At 41.4% G+C, this 27,896-nt stretch overlaps 1 protein-coding gene across 1 annotated transcript in view; it reads right to left on the bottom strand.

The window, feature by feature from the left end:
• Positions 1 to 27,035, bottom strand: part of G3BP2 (G3BP stress granule assembly factor 2) — a 44,551-nt gene extending 17,516 nt beyond the window's left edge. Inside the window, 2 exon segments of the mRNA XM_043969844.1 lie at positions 3,132 to 3,250; positions 26,906 to 27,035. Coding sequence (XP_043825779.1) covers positions 3,132 to 3,226 — 95 coding nt within the window. The 5' untranslated portion in view covers positions 3,227 to 3,250; positions 26,906 to 27,035.
• Between the last annotated feature and the right edge of the window lie 861 nt (positions 27,036 to 27,896).

Here is a 27,896-nt window from a genome sequence, read left to right as displayed (position 1 = left end):
CTCTCATCCACTGGGAAATGACTAAAGAAATTATGGTATATAAATGAAAGTTGGCAAGAATTCCATGAACTGATGAAGACTGAAGTGAACAAAACCAGGAGAGCAATTTGTACTACAAGAAAAACAACTCGGAAATCCTTATAATGCTATGATCAACTGCATTTTCAGAGGACCACTGATGAAGAATGTTACCCACCTCTTTCAGAGATGAGGGACAGAAGGAAACATAACATTTCTGAATATGGCCAATGTGGAAATACTAATTTGTTTTGCCTGACTATGCATATTTGTTTCAAGGATTTTGTTCCTACTCACCCATACCAATTTGAGGAAGTGGAAGGGAGGTGTGATTAAAAATGAAAGACATGGCTTCTGGGTAATTTAATCATTTTATTAAGAGGCCAGCAGGTTATTAATAAAAGGATAGTTGATGGCTGTCTCTCTCAAACCAAAGACCCCTAATGGCAGTGGGGGTCAGTTTAAATACCCTTCTAACTATAGGAGGTCCATCACATAGCAAATCTTTTTTTTTTTTTTTTTTTGCTGGGCAATGGGGGTTAATTGACTTGCCCAGGGTCACACAGCTAGTAAGTCAAGTGTCTGAGGCCGGATTTGAACTCAGGTACTCCTGAATCCAAGGCTGGTGCTTTATCCACTGCGCCACGTAGCCACCCCCACATAGCAAATCTAATTGGTTAACAGCAATCAAGTCTAATTGGCTGACAGGTTTGGCGGTGTATTATATTTAAAATTAAATTAAAAAGTAAAATAAAACGACAGACAAAGAATGTAGACCCCACCCAAGCTGATAGGGATACAACAGTTTCTACCTAGGTGTGATTTGGTGCAAGCTAAATAAATAAAGTCCTTCAGGGTAATTTTCATCAGTAACATCATTCAGTTACCTAGATAAATAGATCTGTCTCCACCCAAGACTCTTTGACTCATATGAATCTTACTTTGAAGGAGAACTGGACCTTGGAGGAGGAGGGAAGAAAGGACTAAGAATGAAAGGGAGAAGACTGGTTCCTCCCGCCCCCCCAGATGTTATTATTTCTCACAAAGGAAACTAGCAATACACTCCAGGGGAAAAGGATCATTTAAGCATTTTGTTTGTTTGTTTTGGAGGTTTTTTTGCAGGACAATGAGGTTGTGATTTGCCCAGGGTCACATAGCTAGTAAGTGTCAAGTGTCTGAGGCTGAACTTGAACCTAGGTCCTCCTGCATCCAGGGCCAGTGCCTTATCCACTGCGCCACCTAGATGCCCCCACATTCTTTTTAATATAGAGAAGAGATATCCAAAAGGAAAAGACAGAAAGTAGTTTTGAAAGTTAAGTGAAATTAAAAGTGGTATACAGTGGTTAGAGAGCTGGCTTTGGAGCCAGGAAAACCTGGGATCAGGTCCTACCCCTGACACTTACTGTCCTTAGGCCAGTGCTTAACCACTCAGTCTTCTAAGCTGATGAAAAGGTGCTGACCTGCATCGCTAATTAGAGTTCCTTACTAGAAGCCCCTTATACAAATGAAATTCAGGTAGTGTGTCCCTGTCCCTATCCCTATTCCTTAAAAGGAAAAACAAGTTTCATGTGTAATCCTCTTCTTCTGTTACACTTTGCTGGTTTTATATGATGTTTGTTAATTTCACTATACTAATCCTTTAAACTTCTCCATTTCTGTAAAAAAAAAACAAAACCCGGCATCTTACTAATTGCAGTTTCCTCAACTCTTCTCCCTTAACCTCCCATATGCAAATGCACTGCCAAATCTATCCTTCCATCTACGTTTACAACATCTCCCCTGTATATTACCATCTACTGACACAGTCACCACCAAAGCTCAGGCTAGACAACTGCAGGAGTCTTCTATCAGTCTCTGTTCTGTTTCTCCCCCTCCAATCTATCCTCTACACAGCTGCCCAAGTGATTGTCTTTAAGTTGTTGTTGCTGATTGTCCTTTGTTCTTGAAGAGGACCATGATATCAGGGTGATGTCATGACTAGCAGTGAAGTAGATTTAAGTGAGGAAGGGCTGTGCAAGGTCACAAGGCTCACTCTCTCCTTCAAAGCCACCTGGGTCCAGTGGTCAGATATACATCAGGATGACTGGAGATGGCCCTGGATGTTTAAGGCAACTGGGGTTAAGTGACTTGCCCAGGGTCACACAGCTAGTAAGAGTCTGAGGTGAAATTTGAACTCAGGTCCTCCCAACTTCAGGGCTAGTGCTCTATTCACTGTGCCACCTCGCTGCCCTTGTCTTTAACTGCTGCTAACTCAAATTCCAGTAGCTTTTCTATGAACTCAATGATAACATAAACTCTGTTCAGCTTTTAAAGCCCTTTACAACCTGGTCCCAAGCTATCTTTCCAGCTTCATGATGCATTCCTTCCTTTCCTGCCCTCTACAATCCAGTCAAGCTGGGTTTATCTCTCTCAACCATCTAGACAAAGCCTTTTGTGATCTCCCACCTGCAGGTGCCCTCCTTCCTAATTATCCTGTACTCAGTTTAGATGAACTTACTGATGTACATACTGTCCCTTTAGATAAAAGGCAAGATCCTTAAGTAGGAATTGTTTCCTATTTGGTCTTTGTATCCCTAGCATTTAGCACAATGGATTATGAAAGACACACAGATTAACTGAGCCAAATTTGTTGTTGTTGTTGTAATTGTTTTCTACATATAATAAACTCCATGTATTCAGAAAGGGTAGAAATAAGGTGTTTTGATTAGTGTTAATATTCTGAAAAGAGCCAAGGAATTTAGAACAAAACAGAAAATCATGGGGCAAAAACTAAGGTACCACACTGAAATACTTTCTTTTTTTTTGGTCGGGCAGTGAGGGTTAAGAGACTTGTCCAGAGTCACACAGCTAGTTGAGTGTCAAGTGTCTGAGGCCGGATTTGAACTTAGGTCCTCCTGAATCCAGGGCCCATATTTTATCCACTATGCCACCTAGCTGCCCCCCTGAAATACTTTCAATGAGAGGAACTGACAGAAAAAAAGAGAGAAAAAGAAAGAAGAATGAAGAGAAACAATAACTAAGAACCCAAGTAATTCTATGTAGTCTCATATAACAAGCACAGTAAAACTTTTTTAAAACTGTGTATTTTTTTAAATTGTGTATTTTCTCATTACCTGTGCAAGTATTCTGGGGCCTTATTCAACAGAGTGTAGTACTGCCTCACAAATTCCCGCCCGACGAGCAGGGGACTTGGCTTCTCCATCACCATTTCTTTGCTGCGCAATGTCAAATGCTACAAGAGAAAAAGAGAAGCATAAGTGTACGAGCAATTCTCTTCTCAATGAGACGGATGCTACAGGTGCCACAATATGGAGAAATCAGACTCAAACAGAGAAGTCATGAGAGAAATAAAGGCAAAAACCAAGTACAGCAATTGAATTCTCCCCCCACAATATTCCTTGGCCCATCTTCCCAAACTAAAGCGCAGTGCCGACACTACTGATGTGAGTCCGTATTGAAGCACATTTTCCTTATGCTGCCTCAGGATTCCATCTCCTCTCCAGGGCCTCCCTGGGGAGCCATGTGTGTCAGCCAGGGATTGGACATCTCCATCTCTACTGTCTTCCCTTCAGGACCTTACCAGCGAGCCCCGGTAAGGCCTGTGTCAGCATGGGAGCCAACTACCCATCCTGAAGATGTTCTTCCCCCCAAGACCTTCCTAAGACGCCTTGGCCTAGCCCAGGATCCAGTCTTCCCCTCACTGCTTTCCCCAGGGTCATTCCCTCACAGCCATCCTCAAACATTTCCAACATCCACCGCGACTCCTTTCCTCCATTCGGACCGCTCCAGCCCATGCTTCACCAGGCTTTAGTTTACTGTGAAGAGGCCTTCGAAAAACACCATATCACAACTTGCCAAGAGACTAGACAAGAAAGGACCCAGAACTTTCTAATCCCCCGCCTCCCTCTAGTCACGCCATCTTGGCCTCATTAATCAAAAGTTAGGGGCAGCTAGGAGGTGCAGTGGATAGAGCACCGGCCCTGGATTCAGGAGGACCTGAGTTCAAATGCAGCCTCAGACACTTGACACTTACTAGCTGTGTCACCCTGGGCAAGTCACTTAATCCACATAGCCCCACCAAAAAAAAAAAAAAAAAGAATCAAAAGTTAGCATAACTGAGAGGCAGCTGGGTAGACAGAACACCTGGCTGGGGTCAAATCAGGCCTCAGACACTTCCTGGCTGTGTGATCCTAAGCAAGTCACTTTAACCTGTTTCCCTCAGTTTCCATAATTAAAATGGGGGATAACCAGAGCACCTGACTCCCAGGGTTGTTGTAAAGGGCACAGTGTAGGTGCTTAATCAATGCTTGTTGCCACCCTACCTGGTGCTTCTGGACCCTCAGCTGCTAAAGGCTGAATCCACAAACGCCTGCTCCACTGTAACCCCTCTAAGGTCATTTTGGATCCTCCAATCCCTCCTCCAACTGTGCTTCTGGAACAGCTCCTCCAAAAGTAACCAGCTTAGGTTCATCTCAAACATCTTCCTTTCTTATTTCCTCCCTCCTGACTTTACTGCCATCTCTGGCCTTGTGGGCCCCCCCCCCCCAAATTCACTGGTTTTGTTGGGAGAACTGGAATGCTCCTTCCCTACCTCACTGCCACTTTCACACTCTGACAACCTCTCCTCCTCTGAGGTCCACACAATTCAAGTTTTTAACCCAATCCAGATTCTGATAGCCATTATCTTTCAACTTCCCAGGACATTTTCCTTTCTTCAATGAGTACCCAACTCTGCCTTTCCACTTGGTCTTCCCCTTATACTGGGAGACTTGAACATGCAGACTGATGCTCCCTTAAATATGCTAACCTTCCAGGTTAATAGGGTAATGCAATATACTAATGATCATGACCCCCTCCATCACTTCACCTCAACAATACAAAGATGGTTACAACCCTGGATCTTGTCATCACCCAAAAGCGTTCCAATTTTCTGTTCATGAACTCCAAAATTCTTGTTTGTGCCTTACAATGCATCAACTGTTTCTTCCTCCTCACCATCTTGATCCCTGGTCCCTCTACCCCTCAGGACTGTCCCAGCCTATCAACCCTACCGTGGTGTCACTGGCTTTCCTCTTCCCTAGAATCCCTTGCCCTCTTGTTCAATCACTGATCACACCTTGCCAAATCCCAGCCTTAGACTATTCCCCCTATCTACGATGATTAAGACAGCTATAGAGAGAAAAAAAAACAAAACCACAAAATCATAAACTAGGTCCACTACAAATTTATATGAAATAAATCTCAACTGAATCCTTACCTCATACCTCACTGAAGAAAATGAGGCCATTCCCCGAGAGCTCCCTCTTCTCCCCTATTCATCTCACAAAACTCGGATACATCCCCCCCCCCCCACTATCGCCTCTTTTACACCTGTATTGCTTGAAGAGGCAGCCCTTCTTGCCAATGCCACTCTTTCACCATGCACTCTTGGATGCCATTTGCTCTTACCTTCTCCTGTAGACTGACTCCTCTATAATCCCCACTTTCTCATTTTTACTCACTCCCTATTTACTGGCTCTTCTCTGCTGCCTACAAACACAACCATGTCTCTCTCTCTATCCTTAGAAGATATCACTTGATTCTCCTTCCCTTAAGTCAGCAAGTGAACCACCCATTTAAATCAAGGAAGGTTACAGCCAACCTATGGACCACAAAAGTTCATTTCTACCTAAATTTAAAAAGGGAAGCTGATAAAAGAGAACATTCAGTAGTAACCCTCTTAATGTCAAAAAGTCTGGAAACTATATCACATGAGAGACAGATGAAGAAAGTGGGAATATTTAACGTGGGGAAGAGAAATGTCAACAGGACACATGTTAAGTTTATTCTGTATTACTCCAGAGGGTAGAACTAAAAACAATGATGGAAAGTTATAGGGAGGTAAATTTCTGGAAATGAGAATTTTAATAAGTAGAACTTTTAAAAAATGCAACAAACTAGACACAAACACATGATCGATCAAAAGCAATGCCCTCATAGTGATCCAATGATATGAACCATTTTCAAGACATTTCAGAGTGCCAATAACCACCACATAAAAATGCTCAAAATGACTAAAAAAAGAAAAAATTAAAACACGAATGAGGTTTTATTTTATACCCAAAGTGGCAAAGATTATAAAAGATGCAATTAGTTAATGTGGAAAGAGACTGTGGAAAGAGAGGAATAGTAAAATATTATTATATTAAACTACTCAAATATTCTTTGACCCAGAAAATCCATTATTAAGCAAAGATATACCAAAATATTCATAGCTGCACTTTTTGACTAAACAAATTGTAGCTTATAATGCAATATAATATTATTGTATATAAGAAATAAATGAGTAATTCAGAGAAAGGAGAACTTATATGAAGTGATGCAGAGTGAAGTAAACAGAACCAGGAAAATACATGCAATGTAAATAAAAAAACATCAACAAAGAGCTGTAGAACCCAGAGTAGTTGAAAGGATCAGTCTCTACCAGGAAGAACATATGATAAAACCTCTCCTTCCTCCCAACAGAGAGCTAGGGGACTTAAGGGTACCAATTACACATGCTGTCGCTGGTTACTGTGTTGATTGATTTTGTTTAACTATTTGTATCAAGAAACAATTCAATGAGGTAGTGTTGCATCAATTATTGTGGTCTGAAAACAAAAGGTATCAATACAACATTTTAAAAAGGAGAAAAGGAAAAATAAACTGGGCCCCATCACTGGAATTTTGGAGGGAGAAGAACAGGAGAGAAAGAGTAAGAGACACATCAGTGAAGTCTAACAGGAGAGGAGCCATCTGAGCTAGGCCTCAAAGGGGAGATAAAAGGATTTTTAATATGCAGAAACCAGGAACAAATGTGTAAATACAAGGATGCAAGATGAGATGATAATCCAGCTTGGCTGAAATGTACGGTACCTTAAAGTTAAGTAGTGCTAAATAAGTCTAGGAAGTCATGCTGTGCAAAGACTCAGCCTTAAACATCAGGCTCAGAAATTTGTATTTTATTCTATAGGTAATGGAGATCCAATGAAAGTTTTTGTATATGGAAGTAACAGTAAGACCAATGCCATTAGGGAGATTATTTAGGAAGCTATGTAAAAGATGGATTGGGAGGGAGAAAAACTAAAGGCAGGAAAATTACTTAAAATGTTTTTAATGATACTATACACAAAAGGCAGGAGGAGAGCCTTAATTAACCAGGGTGGTGGCAATATGAATGGACAGGATGGGACAGATTCTACAGAGGTAGAATTGACAAGCTGTGGCAATTGACTGGTTCCAGGGGACTAGAAAAAGGAAGCTGGTGTTTAGTCTTTGACAGAAATGAAGACATTAGGAGGAAGGGAGGAGAATGATAAATTCAGTTTGCAACATGTATTGTTTGAGAGAGAGATATAAACATACTATGTTTGAAGTGGAGATAACTAAAAGGAGGTGTGAGAATGGAATTCAGAGACTAGAAACAGAGATTTGGGAGCTAAAGATATAGATAATGAGTTACAAATAGAAGGTAAAGAGATCCTTTCTATCTATCTACCTATCAATGCTGATGTGATCAATGAGAGAATTACAAAAGCCCCAGAAATGCTAAATATAAGGACTAAGGCCAGTAGATTATACAATTAAAACGTCATCAATAACCTTAGAGAGGACAGTGTAAGGGGAGTGGTGGGAGGCATTATAAAATAAGCATGGTGTACTGGAAAAAGCTGTGGATTAGGAGATAGATGATCTATGTTAAATCCCAGCTCAGTTACTTGCTACCTAGTAACATTAGGCAAATAATGTTACTTCTCTGGGACTTCTATAAAATGAAGGGATTGAATTAGGTAAGAGGTTCATAACTTGAGGCCTGTGAACTTTTTAAAAAGTATTTTTATAACTGTATCTTTTTCCCCCCAGGGCAATGAAGGTTAAATGACTTCCCCAGGGTCACACAGCTAGTAAGTGTCAAGGGTCTGAGGCTGGATTTGAACTCAGGTCCTCCTGAATCCAGGGTCGGTGCTTTATCCACTGCACCACCTAGCTAACCCTATAATTGTATTTCTACATAATTGATTTTGTTTGTAATGATGAATTTAATTTTATGCATTTAAACACATTGAGAAGGGTTCCAGAGGTTTGACCAGACTGCTGCCAAAGGGGTCTTGGACACAAAAAAAGGTGCAGAATCTCTGAACTAAAGAGTAACTAATATACTTTCCATCTAATCTGTAATCCTCTGAGTAGTAGGTGAGGAAATGGAGGTAGTGGGTGTAGACTATAGATGGAGAGAAACTGAAGATAAGTGAGAGGAATTGGGGGTGGGGGGAGCAAAGGAGGGGAGATCAGAGCATCAGAGATTTAAAACTGGAAGGGACCTTAAAGAACATTTAGTCCCACCTTCACGTGACTGATACATTTTTCAGGAATACATCATACACGGTAAAATGATCAATGATTTAACAAATTCAAGTTCAAGATGAAATTCCTTAAACCATTATATTTGCCTCTTGTATAAAACTTTGTTTCCCTCAGTTTAAAAAAATCCCTTTTTCTTAAAGACCTTTGCCCTCATCATATTTTGCCCCGTATCACACCTACATGTGTATATAATCATACACGTGTTCTCGTTCATTTCCTCTCCCCCCCACCACCTCTTTTTTAGATTCTAAGCTCCTAAAGGGCAAAGGCTGTGTTTTCAACCCTAGGACTTAGCACAGAGATTTACAAATACAAGGTGATTAATAAGTATTCGTATCCAATTAAATGTTTAGCAAAGATAATTTCCCCAACAGAGCACATGGTGCAAAGTATTTTTTAGAAAAATCACAGATGAAGGGTGAGAAGAATGAGAGAGTATGGATTCAAAGCTAATGAAGATGCGTTCACATCTTGACCTGTCCTCAGTAATGTATTCTCCAATCTGTAGCTATGAAGAAAATCAAACTGTTATAAGACCAACACCACATTCATCTCTGTTTCCCAACCCAACTATACTAATTTCCTTGTTTCCCAATTATAACCATCCTCCACTCTAAAAAATGTCAAACTCCCAAATTCTGGGCTCCCCTCCCCTTTGCATTCACAAAGCATAAGAGCCACCTTGCTCAGGTGCTGCTCCTTCTAAGTGGGCTCCCCCCCGCCCTAACATAACTATAGACCATTGCACAAACCCCTAAAATCTGAAAAAAGGGACTAAGTACCCAAGAAGAACCCTTTTTTCTGAAAGTATTGCTGGTTCAAAGGCATCATATGCTTTATTCACTGAAGCATATTTATTAACACACAAAAACAATAGCATTTCTGAAAACCATATACTGCACAATGATGGCTTTTGTCCAAATGATGAGCCCCAAACACTGCAATAACCTGGTTTGCCTTTGGGGCAAAAAACTAGGTGCAAGATGATTAAGACTTGAGATTTCAATTTCATCTTGTGTGAAAGTCACTGATAAAACAGCAATTCTTTTAAATAATCTTTCACAGGCTATTTCAATAGGCCAAAGTTCTACAGATAAATTTAAAGTCTTGCATTTGCATGCAAAATAACTTCAGGAGCATAGGGTGGGAGAGACCCTGTTAGAGAGTAATTCTTCAGACAATTATCTGGAGGGTTGTTTTTAGAGCACAAGTTCATTGAGTCAGCAGTGTGATGAATTAGCCAAAAAGGCTAATGCCAACTTGAGCACCACTAAGAGATGCACAGTTTCCAGGAAATAGAGAGGTGATGGACATGATGTGCTCTGCCCTCTTCAGACCTCATTTAGAATGTTACGTTCAATTCTCGGCACCATGGTTTAAAGACATCGTTAAGCTAAAGTTTTCAGAGGAGGGTAACCAAGAGAGTAAAGGGCCTGGATTCCAAGATATATGAGGATCTCTTGGGGAGGAAAAAAAACAAAACATAGGTATGTTTAGTCTGGAGAAGACACAGAACAGGCATGACAAATCTTTAAGTATTTGAAGGGTTGTTCCATGAACAAGGGAGGGAAGGAGAGAGAAGAAAATAAGCATTTACATAGCACCTACTATGCACCAAGCACTGTTAGGTACTTTTGCAAATATCTCATTTGATCCCCCCAATGACCCTGGAAAGTAGGTGCTCTTATTATCCTCATCTTACAGTTGGGGAATGGACTTGCCCAGGGTCATACAGTCAGTTAAATGTCCAAAATCAGGTCTTCCTGACTCCAGGCCCAGCACTCTATCCACTGTCGCACCTAGCTCCTGAGGGATTCAATTTGTTCTGACCCCCAGAAAACAGAATGATGAGGAATGGGGGAAAACAGCAGAGGTCACTGTAAGCTTGATGCCAAGAAAAACTTCCAGACCATTAAAGCTATCCAAAATCTGGATGGGGTTGCCTTAGGAGGTGGTGAGTTCCTGCTTCTTAAAGGTCTTCAAGCAAAAACTATCTGACTACTTCCTGGGTATATTCTAGCAGGGATTCCTTTTCAGATATGCACTGGCCTAGATCATATACTGACCAGATGGTCCATGATTATCTATTGTCCTTTGGGTAAACTGCAAATTTAATTCCTTAGAAACTATGATATTCCATGTTTTGAAGAGGTATGACATCACCAGAAGAATCTTATTAGTACTAAAAAGATAGGCCTGTACTTTTTGGTGGATTAATAAATGTCTAAAAAAAAATGTAGCACATGTAAATGCTACTGTGCTGCAAAAAATAACTATAAATGCAGAGAATCATGTGAAGATTGTTATGAACCAAGAGTGAAATACGCAGAAAAAGGACAAAGAAGCTATACAATAACAATGTAAACATAAAGGATAAAAATGAAGTTAAATGCTCTTTAAGTATAATAAGGGAGTGTAGCAGATAGAGCCCTGGCCCTAGAGTCAAGAGGACCCGAGTTCAATCTCACCTCACTCACCTTACTAGCTGTGTAACCTTGGGCAAGTCACTTAACCCCAATTGCCTTAAACATGCAGGGCCATCTCAAGTCATCCTGATGTGTATCTGACCACTGGACCCAGAAGGCTCTGGAGGACAGAGTGAGGCTGGTGACCTTGAACAGCCCTCCCTCAATTAAATCTACTTTACTACAAGTCATGACATTACCCTGATGCCATGGTCCTCTTCAAGAACAAAGGACAAACAACAACAAGAAGTTTGGTGCATAAGAAAAATTAAAGCTGGCCCTTTGTTTCAGAAAAGCGTATGTACCATCATTCAAGAGGGCTATTCAATCCCCCAAACTCCCTTTCGCCTATTCAATTCTGGGCCCAAATGCAGTCTGTCCACAATAAATATACATATGTGACAAAATCTCCAAGTTGTATATCCATTCATCTACACAGACAGCATTAGAGCATAATGGGTCAATAGGCCTTCTTTATCCACTTGTTTTCTCTGTGGCTAGTTAGGCCTAATTCTTTTGAGAGCTCATGTGTTCCCATTTACCAAGCTGGACAAGACTGGGGAGTTTAATGCAGTCAGTATAACAGAAGCATCTGAAAGACCTCACAATCCATACGGATTCCTCTCTAAAATGCCTTTTACAAAGACATGAGAACACTCAACACACCAAAAAATTCCTTAATGAAGGTGTGAAAGGGAAACAGCTTTTTACTAACTAATTATATTTTACAGCAAACCATGTGACGCACAACTGCCTGAAAGCTACAGAGAAAACAAGATGCTGCTGTGTTTCTTTGCTGAATATAAAAAAAGCAATTATTGGAAATAGGGCATACACCAACTCTTTTCCATGCATGTGAAAATCATTTAAGATTCAGAGATAACTGTTTCATATACCCAATTATAAACAGCAAGCAAAGTATAAAACAGACTACCAAAGGAAAGATCACAACAATAAATATATGGGAATGTTAATCATTTGGAATATTGTTTCTAGAATTAGGTTCATGTTTTTCGAAGATGCTAACAATCAGGAAAATATCCAAGGTGACCAAAAAGGCAGGGAAACTCAAAACTCTTTAGATGAGGTTTAGAATTAAGGATGTTTAAGAGGAAGCTTAAAGAGATGCTTGATACAAGTCACTTTATGGTGAGTACTTTTCTAAAGTATGTACAATTTGTAAAACTTGGTTTGTCATATCAGGTTTTCTTAAACTGTCATCTCCTTTCTTGTCTAACAATGAACACTGTGCTCTCTTTTTTTCTTCCTATCTCATGTTGCTTATAGCAAATAGTAAATTATATTTGAATTGCATGGTGTGCCATCTTTTAAGTTTGTAGGCCCCTTACAAAGCAGATTTGAGGCAGTTTGAGAAGCAATTTATTAGATAATCTGGGGCTTTATGAAGAATCAGTGACTTTATTCTAATTCTTTGGAAACTGTACACCTAAATATTGCCAAGGATATATGTGAATTTGACTTTTAACAATTAAAAATGAACTTGCAGGGGCAGCTAAGTGGAACAGTGGATAAAGCACCGGCCCTGGAGTCAGGAGGACCTGAGTTCAAATCCAGCCTCAGACACTTGACACTTACTAGCTGTGTGACCCTGGGCAAGTCACTTAACCCTCACTGCCCCACCTCCCCACCCCCCCCCACCCCCCCACCCCAGGCCAAACGAACTTGCATTAATTTCTTCCTCTCATTGCCATAGCTTTGGACACTTTACCTTCAAAACTACCACACAAAATAGCACTTAATCTAGATGAAGAGCACTGTACCTTGAGCTAAAAGACTTGCTTTCAAGTTCTCTTTCCTAAGTTTTCCTTAAGTTTTATAAAATCCAGATTTGAGGGAAAATTGCATCCTGCACTTGGACCAGACAGTTCTTCGGTCTTGCATGCTACCAGTCTTACCTATTTTTTAAAAATAAGAATTCATTCAGGCCTTGATAAATATATGCCTCTTTGAGCTATCTTCCATTTAGTTACCAAAGGGTATAGTCATATTGGCTTTTGTGAGTAGGCTGGTATGAAAAGAATAAAAGTCTTAAGAGTTGAAATGGACAGAAATAGAAATATAACCAAAGTCTGATACAAAATGCTTAAGACAGGTGGTTATTCAGCCTCTACTTGAATCCAGTGATACTGTTTCTACAGCTAGGTAGGAAGGATGTTGACAATCAAGAAAACATCCTCGAAGGTGACCAGAAAATCAAGAAAAACTCAAAACTCTGTTGAGGTTTAGAATTAGGATGTTGGGGGCAGCTAGGTGGCGCAGTGGATAGAGCACTGGCCCTGGATTCAGGAGGACCTGAGTTCAAATCTGGCCTCAGACACTTGACACTCACTAACTGTGTGACCCTGGGCAAGTCACTTAACCCCCACTGCCCCACCAAAAAAAAAAAAAAAGAATTAGGGATGTTTAACTTTAAGAGGAAGCATGACCACCCTGCTGATGAAAGATTTGAAATGTTCTGTAAAAGAAGCATTGGCCTTATTGTACTTGCTCCTAAGGGAAAACAAGCACTTGCTGTGTATTAGAACACTTTGCTACATATTAGAAATACAAAGACATGAAGGAAATAGTCTTTACCTTCATGGAGCTTATATTTTGTTGGTCAAAAGCAAGTGAACGCTTAAATAATAAATACAAAATAATTTGGGGGGTGGAGCAGAAGCACCAATAATAATTACAGAAGGACCAAACTTTGTTGGTGGTAGCACTTGAACTGAGTTTTGAAGGGAAGTAGAGATTCTAGGGGACAGGAGGAGGGAGCAGCCCATTGCAGGCTTGAGAAGATAGCTTATGCAAAAAAGCTTAGCGCTGGGATATTGAATGTAGACCAGTTTGGCTGGAATGTATAATTAGTGAGTGAATATTAATAAGTCTAGAAAGATAGGTTGGGGGGCAGCTAGGTGGCACAGTAGATAAAGTATCGGCCCTTGATTCAGGAGGACCTGAGTTCAAATGCAGCCTCAGACACTTGACACTTACTAGCTGTGTGACCCTGGGCAAGTCACTTAACCCTCACTGCCCTGCCCCCCACCCCAAAACAGGTTGGAATAAGATCGTGAAAGGATTTAATTTGACCTTCGATTATAGAAATGAAACACCAGCTTTGCCAAGAATGAATTGAAGAAGGATGGGAATGTAGACAGGAAGACCAATTAGGAGGCTGTTTCAGTAGTCTAGTAGAGGAGGTGTTTAAGGCCGAAGGTTGTGTGATATGAATGTAGAGATTTGGCTGGTGTTGTGAGAGTGAGTAAAGAGTTGAAAATTGACTTGTAGGGGCAGCTAGGTGGCGCGGTGGATAAAGCACGGGCCCTGGATTCAGGAGGGCCCTGGATTCAGGAGGACCCGAGTTCAAATTCGACCTCAGACACTTGACACTTACTAGCTGTGTGACCCTGGGGAAGTCACTTAACCCCAACTGCCTCATCCAAAAAAAAAAAAAAAAAAAGAAAACTGACTTGTAGATTGCGAACCTGGGTGACCTGAAAGATGATAGTGCTTTGAACAGAAAGAGGTAGTTCAAAAACAGGAGTTGGGGGGAGATAATGCCTTCTGTTGGACATGTTGAATTTTAAAATGTCCATGACGCATTCAAAAGTAGAACCTCCCAAGTATTGGAAAGTTATACCTGACACTGAGCCAAAATTTGCTTACTTGTAATTACAAATCATTGGTCCTAGTTTTCCCTTATGGAGCCAAGCATAATAAGGCTAATCCTATAGAACATTTCAAGTATTTCAGCAGCAGGGTTATCCTTTTCCCTGTAAGCCTCCTCTTAAGGTTAAACATCCCTAATCCTTTTTTTTTTGGGGGGGGGGGGGCCAGGGCAATGAGGGTCTAAGTGTCTGAGGCCAGATTTGAACTCAGATCCTCCTGAATCCAGGGTTGGTGCTTTATCCACTCTGCCACCTTGCTGCCCCCCATTCTTTTAAATAGTGTTCTGATCACTTCTCTTATTCTATATGCTATAGGTAATTTTCCCCATCTATTATTTAACTGAGATATCTTTTCCAAAGGCTCTCTGGGAAGAGTCAGAAGACAACAGTTCAAATCAAAACCTTTGTGTGTCTGTTTCCTTATACTTATAAAGGGGATGGCACTAACCAATCACTAATGTTCTTATCTGCATGCCCTTCAGGAAAAAAAGCTACTGCATAAAGTGATGTAAACCTTTATGGATATTAATGGAGTAGCAAAAAGATGCTTTCTTATAATTTCTCGTTAGCAAATATAATGTAAAAGTTAAGGTCTTGGGGCAGCTCGGTGGCACAGTGGATAGAGCACTGGCCCTGGAGTCAGGAGGACCTAAGTTCAAATCTGGCCTCAGACACTTAACACTTACTAGCTGTGTGACCCTGGGCAAGTCACAACCCCAATTGCCTCACTAAAAAAAAAACTAAGATCTTTAAAAGAATTAAATATCGATAACCAAAACAAATATGTACACATAAGACTAATATATTAAAAGGGTTTAATTGATTCCAAAAAAAAAGAAAAGAAATGCTGACTATATTCCTACAGACTACAAGATCCACTGTAGAGGGCAATGAAAAAAGTTGGCTATGACTAGAATAAAGTGGTAAAAGTTTTAAAAAATGAGAAGACAGCAAGATGAGAATGATCAGACTGAAGAGATGGCAAGAAATTCATGGATTCTAATATTAACTAATTTATATGATGCTTTACATTTGTCATATATGCCTCCTCTAATAATTTTCTTGGACTTACTGGACTACTAAGTCCAAGAAAGACTTGAGAAAATATGAATCTTCTGAAAGATCCACCAAAACAACCACCACCACCAGCCATTAAATAGTGACTTGGTTGTGGTTCAGAATACAAAAGTTTTCAGTGTACATGACAGTCACACCAACCACTGCTGTCTGATACCACACAACATAAAACTGTGGTAGAGTATCAAAGAAACATCTTCCCTCTCTCATTAACAGTTGCAACTACAGAAGTTTCATTCTGTCCTGCAGCAACATTTAATTTAGATCTACTGTATCTGGAAAAATCTATGCATTGAAGCCTTTAAAGTACTAGCACTCAAGTTTTTTACAGAAATAAAATCAATGCAGCTAATAGCTTAAATTAGTTTGTTTAATCATGGAGGGCAGTAATTGTTTTCAATTTTTTCAGTATCTCCAGTACAATGCCTGGCACATAACAACCTTGTTGATTGAAATAAAATGTCAATAATAAAAACTTTGAAGCCAATTATCTCTGATAAAGGTTTAATGGCCAAGATTAAGGAATATGGTTGTCAAAAACCTCAAACGGTCTAATAGCCAAAAGTTGACACAAATACATAAGTTCAAGAGCCCAACAGATAAGTAACCAAAAGATATGAGTAAATGATTCTCAAAACAATTGCAAACTATTAACAATCACATTAAAAGATTGCTACAAGTCACTGGTAAAAAGAAACAAATCAAAACTGGGGGGAAAATGAGGACACACTGTAGAACTAAGAATTAGTCCAATCGTTCTGAAAAGCAATTTGGAATTAATATTTTTTAAGTGAAACAAGTGTCTATACCCTTTGATCCTAAGATCCCACTGCTAGGTAATAAATAAACCTTAAGGACTTCCAAGATGGAAATGTCACATATATGCCAAAACAATTAAAACTTTTTGTTGTAGAAAAAAAGTAAAAACAAAAGTAAATTAGACTACCAATAAACTTGGGAATGGCTGAACCAAGTGTAATACAGGAATATAGGGGAATATCACTTAACAATAGGAAATGGAAATTACCAAGAATTTGCAGAACATTTACCCCCTCTATCTTTAATTTTTTTATTGATCTTTTATTTTTATATCACATTCAATTAAGGATATCTTCCTTCCCCAACGAAGCCATTCCTTGAAACAAAGGACTTTTTTTAAAAAATAAGGGGGGGAAAAAGCAGACCTAGCTGCAATATCACTTCTGCAAAGAATGGGAGATTCAAGTTCTCATACCTTCTTTAAGGCCAAACTCAGTTATTATAATGACACAGCATACAGTTTCATTTTTATGGTTCTTCCATATACATTGTTTTAATCACTTTGCATATGGTCTTTCGGGCTCTACTTATCAATTCACAGAAGCATGCATTAGGAACCAAAATGAGCAGAACCCAGAAAACATACACAATGACACCAACACTGTAAATGGTAAACACACACAAAAAAAGAACTGAACACTGTTATACTGACCAAACCTGACAAACAGCTCTCTTTCCTTTCATGGGAGAGAGGTGGTAAAGTGAGGACCATAGTGAGGTGAAGATGTATATTTATGCAATTAATCAGATGTGGTTGGTGTGTCACAGTTGGTTTTGTTGAATCACTTTTTTCCTTTTAACTCTTTGTTACAGGGAAAGGTTCACTGGAGAGGGCTATATTTGGAAATGAATGGGATTTTAAAACAAAAGGCCTCAAGAAAAATACAAATTCAAATTAAAGCACTAGCATTTCTTTCTTCTTAAGTGATTTTACCATTTAAGTAATTAGCCTCTATCAGAATAAGCCAGACACATCAGTATCAGGGACTACAAAACAAAATACTAATATAACTAAGGGTTCAGAGATCTGTTCCTAACAACCAAATGGGCAGTTAGGAGTTAAAAGAAACCACTTCTGTAAGAAATGGCGGGGCAGCTAGGTGACGCAGTGGATAGAGCATCGGCCCTGGAGTCAGGAGTACCTGAGTTCGGATCCAGCCTCAGACACTTAACACTTACTGGCTGTGTGACCCTGGGCAAATCACTTAACCCCAATTGCCTCACTAAAAAAAAAAAAAAAAAAAAAAAAGAAATGGCTAGGGTGGGGTAGTAGAGAACAACCCTGAGTGGCTTATACATAAAAGCAATATCTGACTAAAAAGACATATACACTACCACTAGGAAGAGTTGGAAAAGCATGTTCATGTATGGAAACATATACATGCGCATAATATACACCCTCGCCATAATATGATTGTAATGTATGGCAAAGAATTGAAACAAGAATAAAATAATCCTAACTTAAACATAATCCAACCTATGCTTAACATGCTAATTTATCCACAAATGTAATATAAACAGACATTAGCCAGTTATCAAAGGTTACTCTTATTTGTTTAGGTATAACAAATGCCAGACAGGTTCCATGTAGTGTGTTTACCCTGAGGAGTCAATATTCTGAGCAAGAAAGAGTACAAAGTGTTATGTGGGTTGTTTTTGGTTTTGTTTTGTTTTGTTGGGGGGGGGAGGGGGAGAAAGAGAAAGAATGAGAATGTATCTTAACCAAACCAAACCAAACAAAAATGCCACCAACTTAGCCTATTTAAGTTTAACTCTATTTACTTTTCTTTACAAATGTGTATGTGATGTTTTCATTTTAAAGTTAAGCATATACATATTGCATCTAAGCTCACTTGGACCCTCCTAAAGGTTTCTTTCTAACTCATGATGATACTCTATGGCAGAGGTTCTTAAAACTTTTTGTGCTGTGGCAGCCTGGTAAAGTCTTCAAATGTATGTGTATGTATGTATATGTATAGGGGGTGTGTGTGGTTGTGTGTGTATAAAATTTCAAAACAAGCCAATTATAGTGAAATACAATTATCAAAACATCCTCCCCACCATTCATTTCTCTTCATGCACTCAGTCCCTTCTCTGTCTGCCCTCCTCATTCTCAGCAGGCCATTGCACTTTTTACTTTAATGGGAAAATCATGGCCACTTGATGTTCAGGAAGCACCCTCAGACCCACAATTCAATTTATCTACACCTTCACCCAACCTCTCAGTTTGCTGAGGAATAAATGAACCTCCTTGATGCCAAAGCTAACCCCACCCTGTGCTCATCAAATGCCCTCCCTGCCTCCCTCCCCTTCTCTTGCCTCTTCAATCTCTCCTTTTCCATTAGCTTAAGATCTGTCTATAGTCTTAAGCTTCCACAATCCTTAAAAAATAAAAGTAAAAACCAAGTTCTCTCTACTCTCCAACTGCAACAATCATGTCTTAATCACGGGAATGAATCCAAAATATGTCTCCAGTTCCAGCCTTCATTTTCAAGTGCTGGATGGATATTTCTACTTGCATATCCTAGCTTCCACAATCTCCAAGTCAGGAGGCAAATGCATCCCCTTCTCCCCGAAGTCAGAGTCTCTGCTCCTTTTCCTGACTTGCTTCTCTCTTTTAATATTACTGACGAGGCTCAAAATCAATTATCTTTGACTACTCAACTTCCACTCCAACCCCAGAAACAGTCAGTTTAGCTGGAAGGTACAGCAGGTGAAGGAAGAGTCTGTATTTTATCCTAGGGGCAAGAGGGAGCCCTCTGAAAATGCTTGCATAAAGGAGTAACACAGACAAGAGCTTTAGGGATCTCGATTTGGCAGCTGTGATGAACCCGAGAGTAATGAGACTGGATGATTGCAATAATCCAAGTGAGAGTTAATTAATGTGGGCTTTGTGACTAGAGTGAAGGAGAATCCTGAAAACCTTTCCTTCCACACTCTTTTTACCCCATCTCTTTCCTTGTCTCCTCCCCCCAGAGTTCCTAAGATCTCAGTCCCACAGTTCCTATCCCCATTCTTCAGCCTCTCCAGTTTTTCTTTCTCCACAGGTTCCTCCCCAACCTCCTCCAAACATGCTCAGGTTTCTCTACTCCTGAACAAATGAGTTTCACTTGACCTTGATACTACTCCCAAACTGTTCTCCTTTCCTGGGGGTTTACGCCCATGTCCATTTATTTAATCCAGGTTATTCTCCAAATGCTGCAATCTTTCCCCCAACTCTTAATGAACCCTGCCAAATGAAGGAAATTTTCTTCGTTCCCATCCTTCCCCATCACCATAAAACTCTTGTTCCTCCAATCATGATGCAACTATAAATCTTTTCATGCCAATATTTACATGTTTGCTGGAACCTCCCCCATCCCTCACCCATAAGCATACCCCTAAATCTAAGTTCAGACCTCTAGCATCACTACAGATCACCTCTAAATAAATGAATCAAACCTCTCATATTCACTCTGGCTCTGAAATGTCAACTGCCTCCAGGATCTCATCTACATTCATGTTGCAACGTCACAATTCACCAAGGCCTGATTGATTTGCTCCTACCTTCTCAATTCTATCATTTCTGTCCACAGTTAACACAATTCTCATCAAGCTGGAAACTTTGGAATCATCTTTTCCTTTTCCTTTATCCCTTCTATATCCGACTTGCCACCAAATGATTCTCCAGTCCTATTACCCTAATCCAAGCCCTGTACACATTGTGCAAACAGCCCCCCCCCCCCCCCCCCCCCGGTTTCTAGCCAATCCATTTTGCCTAAAACTACCAGATCAATCTTGCTATAATAGAGCTTTCTTCGTGTTATCCCCCCACTCAAGAATGTTTCTTTATTATCCAAATCCAAACTCCTTTGGGGAGGTGGCTTTCAAGTTCTGGCCCTGTTCAATATGGTCCCCACCTATTTGTTTGCCCACTATTCAACATCACATATCCTTCTGTTGCATCATGGCTGAGCTGATTACTATCCCTTTCCACCAACACACAGAATATGCTCATTCCTAAATCTCTCCCCTTTGTGAATGTTGTTCTAATATCTATTCCCATGAGACCGATATCTAAACTTTAACCTATCTTTTAAGAGCCACCTCAGCTCACATTCTTCTCTTTAGCTGTTCCAGTCCAAATAGGAGGTCTGATATATAGTTGGTACCTAACAAACATTTATTGATGAATTATTTAAAACTCCTATTACACTTATACAAGTGCCACTTACCTATTTTCTAACTGTTTTGTGTCTGGGTTGGAGTAAATGGCTGCTAATGTCCCTTTCAAGTAGTTGTAAGCTTCCTAAGAACAAGGACCACATACTTCTTTTTAATTCCCTTATCACCTCTATGCTAAACACAGGAAAAACTCATACCCTATCTGACAAATACTGATCTTTAAACTACATAAATATAATTCAAAATTGCAGTCAGAGCAGGCATAGTAGAGTGAGAAATATGCCCATTAGCTCCAGTGTATTAGCATGGAATACTAGCTCTGGAGACCGTAGGACCTGGATTTCAAATCCTACCTCTGACACAACCTGGGAGAACTTTGTTTCACTAGTTTCTCCCCACTGTAAAAGGAGGGGAAAGGGAGGGTGGAAAGAGGTGATGATTTCTGGGGTCCTTTTCAGCCCTATATCTATGAACTCTCAAATAAGGCCATGAGAAGTAAAAGACAGAGCAACACTCTATCTGCTGCTTTTCCTCCACAGGTCAGACTCTACACTGGATACCACAAACCATTTAACATTCAGGATCCCAAATAACCCTTATTTATTGAAGTTCTAATAAGGTCAAAAGCCTCAATTTCATAGGACACTAAAATGTAGTAGCATGTTAGTCATGGCATAAACAATAAATTAGCCAAACTCATTATATAGACTTTAAATGCCATGACTTTTTTTTTTTTAAAAAGGAACTAATTTCTCTTAATCTTACTCAACCTCTTCATAGACACATGCTATCCTAAATATACACTATCAGAAACTGGACCTAGAGAAGACATAGATAGGGATGCCCAAATTTATCACTACTGCAGCCCTAATTACAAGTTAGGAAAATCACCTTTTTTCAAAATATTAACTTCACTCAGCATGTAGGTGGCACAGTTGATAGAGGGCCAAGCCTGGAGTCAGGAAGACTTGAGCTCAAATCTGGCCACAGACACTTACTAGCTATGTGATCCTGGGCACATCACTTAAACCTTATTTGTCTCAGTTTCCCTCATCTATAAAATGAGCTGGGGAAGGCAATGGCAAACTACTTCCGTATCTTTGCCAAGAAAATCCCAAATGAGCTCATGAAGAGTCAGACACAATTTAAACAATCAAACACCAACTGATCACATACCGATACAAAAGAAGTTTTCTGGAAGTGAGTTATATGGCTGGGGAATAAACTGAACTGGAATTAAAAGATTGCTGCAGATCAACCCAAGAGTGGATAATGAGAGTTAACTTTATGTATGTGCAGATCCCCTCCCCTCCCCAAGGCATTTCAATGATGAGAATTCTACTCATTATATCACTGCTCCCATGTCTATCTTTGAATTGATATCTCAATATAGCCAATAGTTGCAAAAATCTCCCTTATCATCCTTCCTCCCTCAACCCCCCCCCAAAAAAATTTGAAGGCAGGGAGTGACAAAGAAAATAAAAAATTAGCAAAAAGCAACTTATTTTAGTTTTATCTCCTCTCCTATTCTTGGGAACAATGATATGAGTAGCATTATCTTTCCCACTAACAGTCACCATCCTCATTTCAGGCTAGTTCTTTTTATGTCTTATAACCAACTCATTCTTATTTTCAAACATTCCCTATCTACAAGTTCCTTCTCAGTACTCAATGAACACCTCCCCAAACTTAAACAAACCCCGCAAATCTAACCCCTCCCTTTCCCCAATTTAAATTTACTTGGAAAAAAAATCAACCACATTTGGGTGCCCCCACTTTCCTTTTAATCTCTCCTAAACCCTCTGCAATCTGGAATCCAGACCCGACCTCATCATTCAACTTAATCAGCTTCTCCATAGTTACCAAAGGCTTCTTGCCAGGTCTAATGCCTTTTCTCAGTCCTCTTCATTTTTTATCTCTCTGCAACCTTGAGCCCTACTGAATACCTGCTCTTCTTGAATACTCTTTTCTCTCTGGCTTTCATAATAACATTGCTTGTTCTGGTCTCCTACTTGCACGGACCCCTTCTCAGTCCCCTTTGCCCAATCTTCATCCTGGTCTACCCACTAACCTTGGGTGTCTGTGTCTCCCCAAGACCTCCATCTCCGGCCTTCTTTTCTATCTATACTTTTTTTTTTGGGGGGGGGGCAAAATGGGGGTTAAGTGACTTGCCCCAGGGTCACACAGCTAGTAAGTGTCAAGTGTCTGAGGCCGGATTTGAACTCAGTTACCTCCTGAATCCAGGGCCGGTGCTTTATCCACTGCACCAACTAGCCACCCCCTCTATCTATACTCTCACTTGGCACCACCGGTTCAATGACCATCTCTATGCAGATCATTCTGAGATCTATAAATCCAGCACCTCTTCTCTCTCCAGACTTCATCTCACACTAACAACTAATTGCCTTTTGGACAGAGCTCATTATCCTCTGGAGAAAGAAATGGCAAACCATTCAGGACCTTTGCCAAGAAAACCCCATGGACGGTATGGTCCACAGAGTCACAAAGAGTTGGATAGGACTTAACAGCAACATTATCCTTTACCCAAAAACCTTCCCTTCTCCCCCCACAATGTTCTACTCCCCCCAAAAATGTGTGCTCCTTCAGGGCAGCGACCAGACTTTTGTCTTGGTATTCTCAGTCCCTTTACATAGTACATACCTAATAAATGCTTGTTGATTGACTGAGGTACCAATTCCAACTTTTGCACTGTAAGCAAGCATTTCTTACACGGAGATGAAAAATTCACCTCGGTGAAACTCAATACAACCAGAGCTTCACAAACAACACCTTAAGTACTACAGTCTCAGGTAAAAAGGGTTTTGTAGAATAGTTTGCTGCTTTACTCCCAAGCCCCAAATTTCTCAGTCCTAATCACAGTTGATAAGCAGGACTTCAGACATTTTTAAGGAGAGCATATATCAAGGGTGGTAAAATGTTGAAGACCAGGTAAAAAATCAAGACCACATTCAAAGATCAAGGATTACATCAATAGCATGAAAAAAAATAATGCCACAATGCAACTACATGACCTTTTTGGTGTCAAAGTGCGTTCCCCATCTCTCACATCGTTTATAGAAGAGATGGAGGCAACAGAGGTTTGGGGATTTGCAGGTTAAAGTTGCAAGAACTTCACTGGATTCCAGGTCACCTACACCAAGCTTCTTTCCAGCTAGTAAGCAAACTCAGAAAATGGAAACTAATGCAGAATTCTACTATAACACCCTCTCTATTATGGGACCAAAACTGAATAAAAGGCATGGAAATTAAATAAGATAACTAACGGGCGAGACAACTAAAAGATCTAAAAGAAACAATAGCCAGTAAATACATTTTGCAGGCCAACGCTGACATCCTGGGGTGGAACCAAGAAACAAGTTTTCAGTATTAAACTATGAAAAAAAAAAACATTGACCCTAATAATGGATATAGGTTGAGTTGGCAACTAAGCCTTGATTTTAAGGTGCATAAATGCAATATAAAAAGACATCTTCAAGTTTTTAAAACATTCTCCCCTCTTACCCAATGGAACACAACTGTATTAGGCAAAAAAACTTTTTTAAATGGCAAGAGTAGTCATTTTGTAGAGGAAGAATATCTTGAGGACTTTCTGAATCCTAAAAGCCAGGCAGAGCAACTGGATATAATAGGCATTTTAAAAATGTTTGCTGAAGAGGGCAGCTAGTGGTGGGCAGTGGATAAAGCACCCAGCCCTGGATTCAAGAGGACCCGAGTTCAAATCCAGCCTATGACACTTGACACTCCTATTCTGTGTGACTGGGCAAGTCACTTAACCCTTATTGCCCTGCAAAAAAAAAAAAAATGCTTTCTAAGGAAAAGTCAACAAAGGATAGACTTGGAAAATGCTAGAGAAACTCAAATTCAAGCATATTTTTTAATGTTATAAAATACTAGTTTGATAACTCTATGGGCAAGTAAAAACCTATTAAGTCTCAGCTTAATCACATGGAAAATAAAGCATAATATCAAAAAACTCATAAGGTTTAAAAGGAGAGGTTTCTAAGGCATGAAATGCTATGTTTGCAAGTAAATATGTAAAATTTAAATATCTGAAGGCTACTAATACTTGAGTTGGTTGCATCAGTAAAATGCTAAAAAGGATATTCTGAATCTTACATATTATGTAAAATGCTGGCCACTCAAAAAGAACTTGAAACACAAATAGGAGGTTACCTGATGATAGGAATGTATTATTCAATTGCTCATACTGGCAAAAGAAACCCTATTCTTCATTTGTGATTAGGGTTCACTTTCTCCCACTCCCCCCCACCTTTTCTACAAGGGTCCCTGATAACAAAATTATAAAAATCTCTTCTCTGCTCCTATTGTAACAATTTTTTTTAATTGTAACCCCTAATTTCCATTCCATTAATAATTTTTTTAAAACACCTTCTCATTTATATACTTCCATTTGAAACCATGCCGATGTCAGGTAGGAAACAATACTTTCTGGACAATGAACTAAAAGGTATCTTAATGTAGCATTTCCAAAGTAGATAATCAAGTGAAATCACAAAGACCACATAAGGTCATTCCTAGAAATAAAATTGTTATGTTAAAAGATTATTTCATCTGGAGAATCATCATCCTTTCAGGTTCAATCCAGGTACCTGACAGAATTTCAATTAAAAACGGCAGCTTTATTAGATGCCCAAAGGCCCATAGAATTAAAGGTCATTTTGTTCACATAATTGAAGTCTAAATTAAGAGGCAATATAGACTTGGGTAGGAATTTCCATACTCTCCATAAAGCAAACTGTAAGGCTTAGTAGGCCTTCTCCTTCAAAAGTATAGCATTCCAAAGGTCAGGTATATGCAATTCTTGCACTCTGATGAACAGCAGAAAGGTGCTTCTGGTCATCAGTGTTCTTTTATGCTTCATCATATACACAATACCCATCACTGAATTCTATTTTAACAGACATTTATTAAACCCCTATTTCACGCAATAGGCCCTAGAGAGAACAAAGATGAAGAACGTCAAGCCGCCGCTGCGCCGACGCCGTCGTCTTCTCCTGCTTCCGCCCCCCCCAGCCCCCCCCCCCATACCACCAGTACATAAACTCCAGCCATTTACAATTTAGGTTTGGGATAAAACATACACGGAATTGAAAAATAACAAGTAGAAGGGGAGACAACTTAGAACAGCATAAATACATGGGGAAAATAAATCAAATGAGAGATAAGAGAGATTACTGAAAGGAATCATCTCCAGCTGGGGTGGGGGGGGGGGGAGAGGGAATATTTCTGAAGGTGATGCTTGAGCTGGCACAAAGGATGTGTGGCAATAGCCTATTAGAGACCGGGTGGGAAGAAAAAGAAATACGATCTGGAACCGGCCAGCAGCGAGGTTAGCAAGGGATGGAATACAGAAACCCAGGACGTTGCAAAGGAGAGTATCATAAAACAATGGCCGCAAAGGTAGGTTGGAGCCAGACAGTGGTGGGCTCTGAAGTGAACGTGCCCATCACAATACCGAGAGAAGAAAGCATCATGTCACCGTCATGGGGATTCGCACCAAATATAGCATTCACGAAAATAAAACATGCATTCTCCCCCCCCAAAAAAAAAATCCATTAAAAATTGGGTTTCGCTATTTTTTTAATCTAAATAGCCAAAGGCGGAAGGATGGCCTATCCATCCCCCCTCCCCCCCCCAATTAATTCTTCCCTACGTGTCTGCGGAGCAGAAACGCATAATAATCGAGACCCCGGAGCATGTCCCCCCATCTCAGCTTCCGGGTCCGCTCGACCAGGGTGGGCTCCTTTCCTTCCAGCCCTAAGGCCCGAAAGGGCTGCGGAAAGGGAGAAAGCCTCCCACCCTGCAGAGAGAGGCCGCGGAGGGGGAGGCCCCCCTCCCCCCACCCGCCGGAGGACGGATGCACGCGGTGGGGGCGGGGGGTGACGCCGACCCCCAGCCCGGCTGGCTCGGGGTCTCGCCTTGAAGCAGCGGGGCCGAAGGCCGCGACTCCCCCCCCCGCCCCGCGGTAGGGCGGCGCCGACCGCGGCCGCCTCTCTCCCCCCTCCCCCGGGGCCGGGTCTGCGCTTCCTCCCCGGAGGCCCAGGGCGCCCCCGCCGCCCTCACCTCGGCGCACGGCCGCGGCTCCCCCTCGCGCGCCCCGCGGCGCCGGCAAGAACAATGTCCTGCGGCGGCTCGCGCCAGACGTTGCCTCGAGCCGGGTGCGCCAGCAGTTTGTCCCCCTCCCGGCCACCGCACCAGCAGTGCCCCCCCCCCCCCGCTCTCACACACCACACACACGTTTGCACACACACATTTACACACACACACCTCCAACCAACAGCGGCGGAGCCAGCCGATGAACAGATTCAGTTCACAGGAGAGGCTGCGGTGGACCGTCGCCTTCGCTCCGCTCGCCCCGGCCTCCCCGACCGCAACAAAAAAATACCCCGAGCGAGGGTCTCGGGCGCTGTCCTGCAGGGCGCGCGCACGCGTGTCTCCCTCGCTCCCCCTCGCTGCCCGACTCCCCTCCTTCTCCGGTGCGGAGATCTGGCACTGAGCGACAGGGAACCCTGGGGTCCCGCCCCCTTTACCACCGCCCACTCTTATTGTTTTACCCCTGCGGAACGGCTGGGAAGCCCCGTTCGTGCAGCGTCGGCCAATCACGGAGTCTCTCCTAGCAGGCCCGCCTTCCCTCTCCCCCTCCTTTCCCCCCTCGCTGAGCACGCGCAGATCGCGCGACCCTGGCGCCCGTTTCTCGCGCTCCTCTCGCTCGCGGCCCAGACTGGAGAAAACCGGAACCGGCCTCTGGAACGCCGGCCCTCCCCCGCCCGCGCGCTCCCGCGGCTTTGACGTCATCGGAGGCTAGGCGCCCGACCAGTTGCTGGTGCTCCCCTAAAACAGGGCGGGAGCAGGAGGCTCTCCTGCTGCAACATTGTAATCTTGGCAGATGCGAGCGTATCGATGGTTCGTGCCAAGGGAAAGAAAGATGTAGCAATTTTGTCTACAAAGATATTTGTTGCAGTTACAGTTTGCAGGCAAGCGGTTACAGTTTCAACCCACTGTGGACCTTGGGGCTGTAATACAAAGAACCCTGGACTGCGGCGGCAGAGCACCTGGGTTCTAGTCTCGATTCCACCAGTCAGCCAACAAGTGTTTGTGAAACGCTTTCTATATCACAGGCACTGACTGTGTTTACCTTTGGGTATACAAAGAAAGGGGGGAAAAAGTCCCTGCTCTCGGGGGGGGGGGGGGGGGGGGGGGGGGTTGGGAGGGTGAGAGTGTCACGTTCTAAGCACAATTTCTCCAAATAATTTTGTAC

This window comes from Dromiciops gliroides, chromosome 6 (assembly GCF_019393635.1).
Source record: "Dromiciops gliroides isolate mDroGli1 chromosome 6, mDroGli1.pri, whole genome shotgun sequence".
Taxonomy (NCBI): domain Eukaryota; kingdom Metazoa; phylum Chordata; class Mammalia; order Microbiotheria; family Microbiotheriidae; genus Dromiciops; species Dromiciops gliroides.
This window is presented reverse-complemented; position numbering and strand designations above follow the sequence as displayed.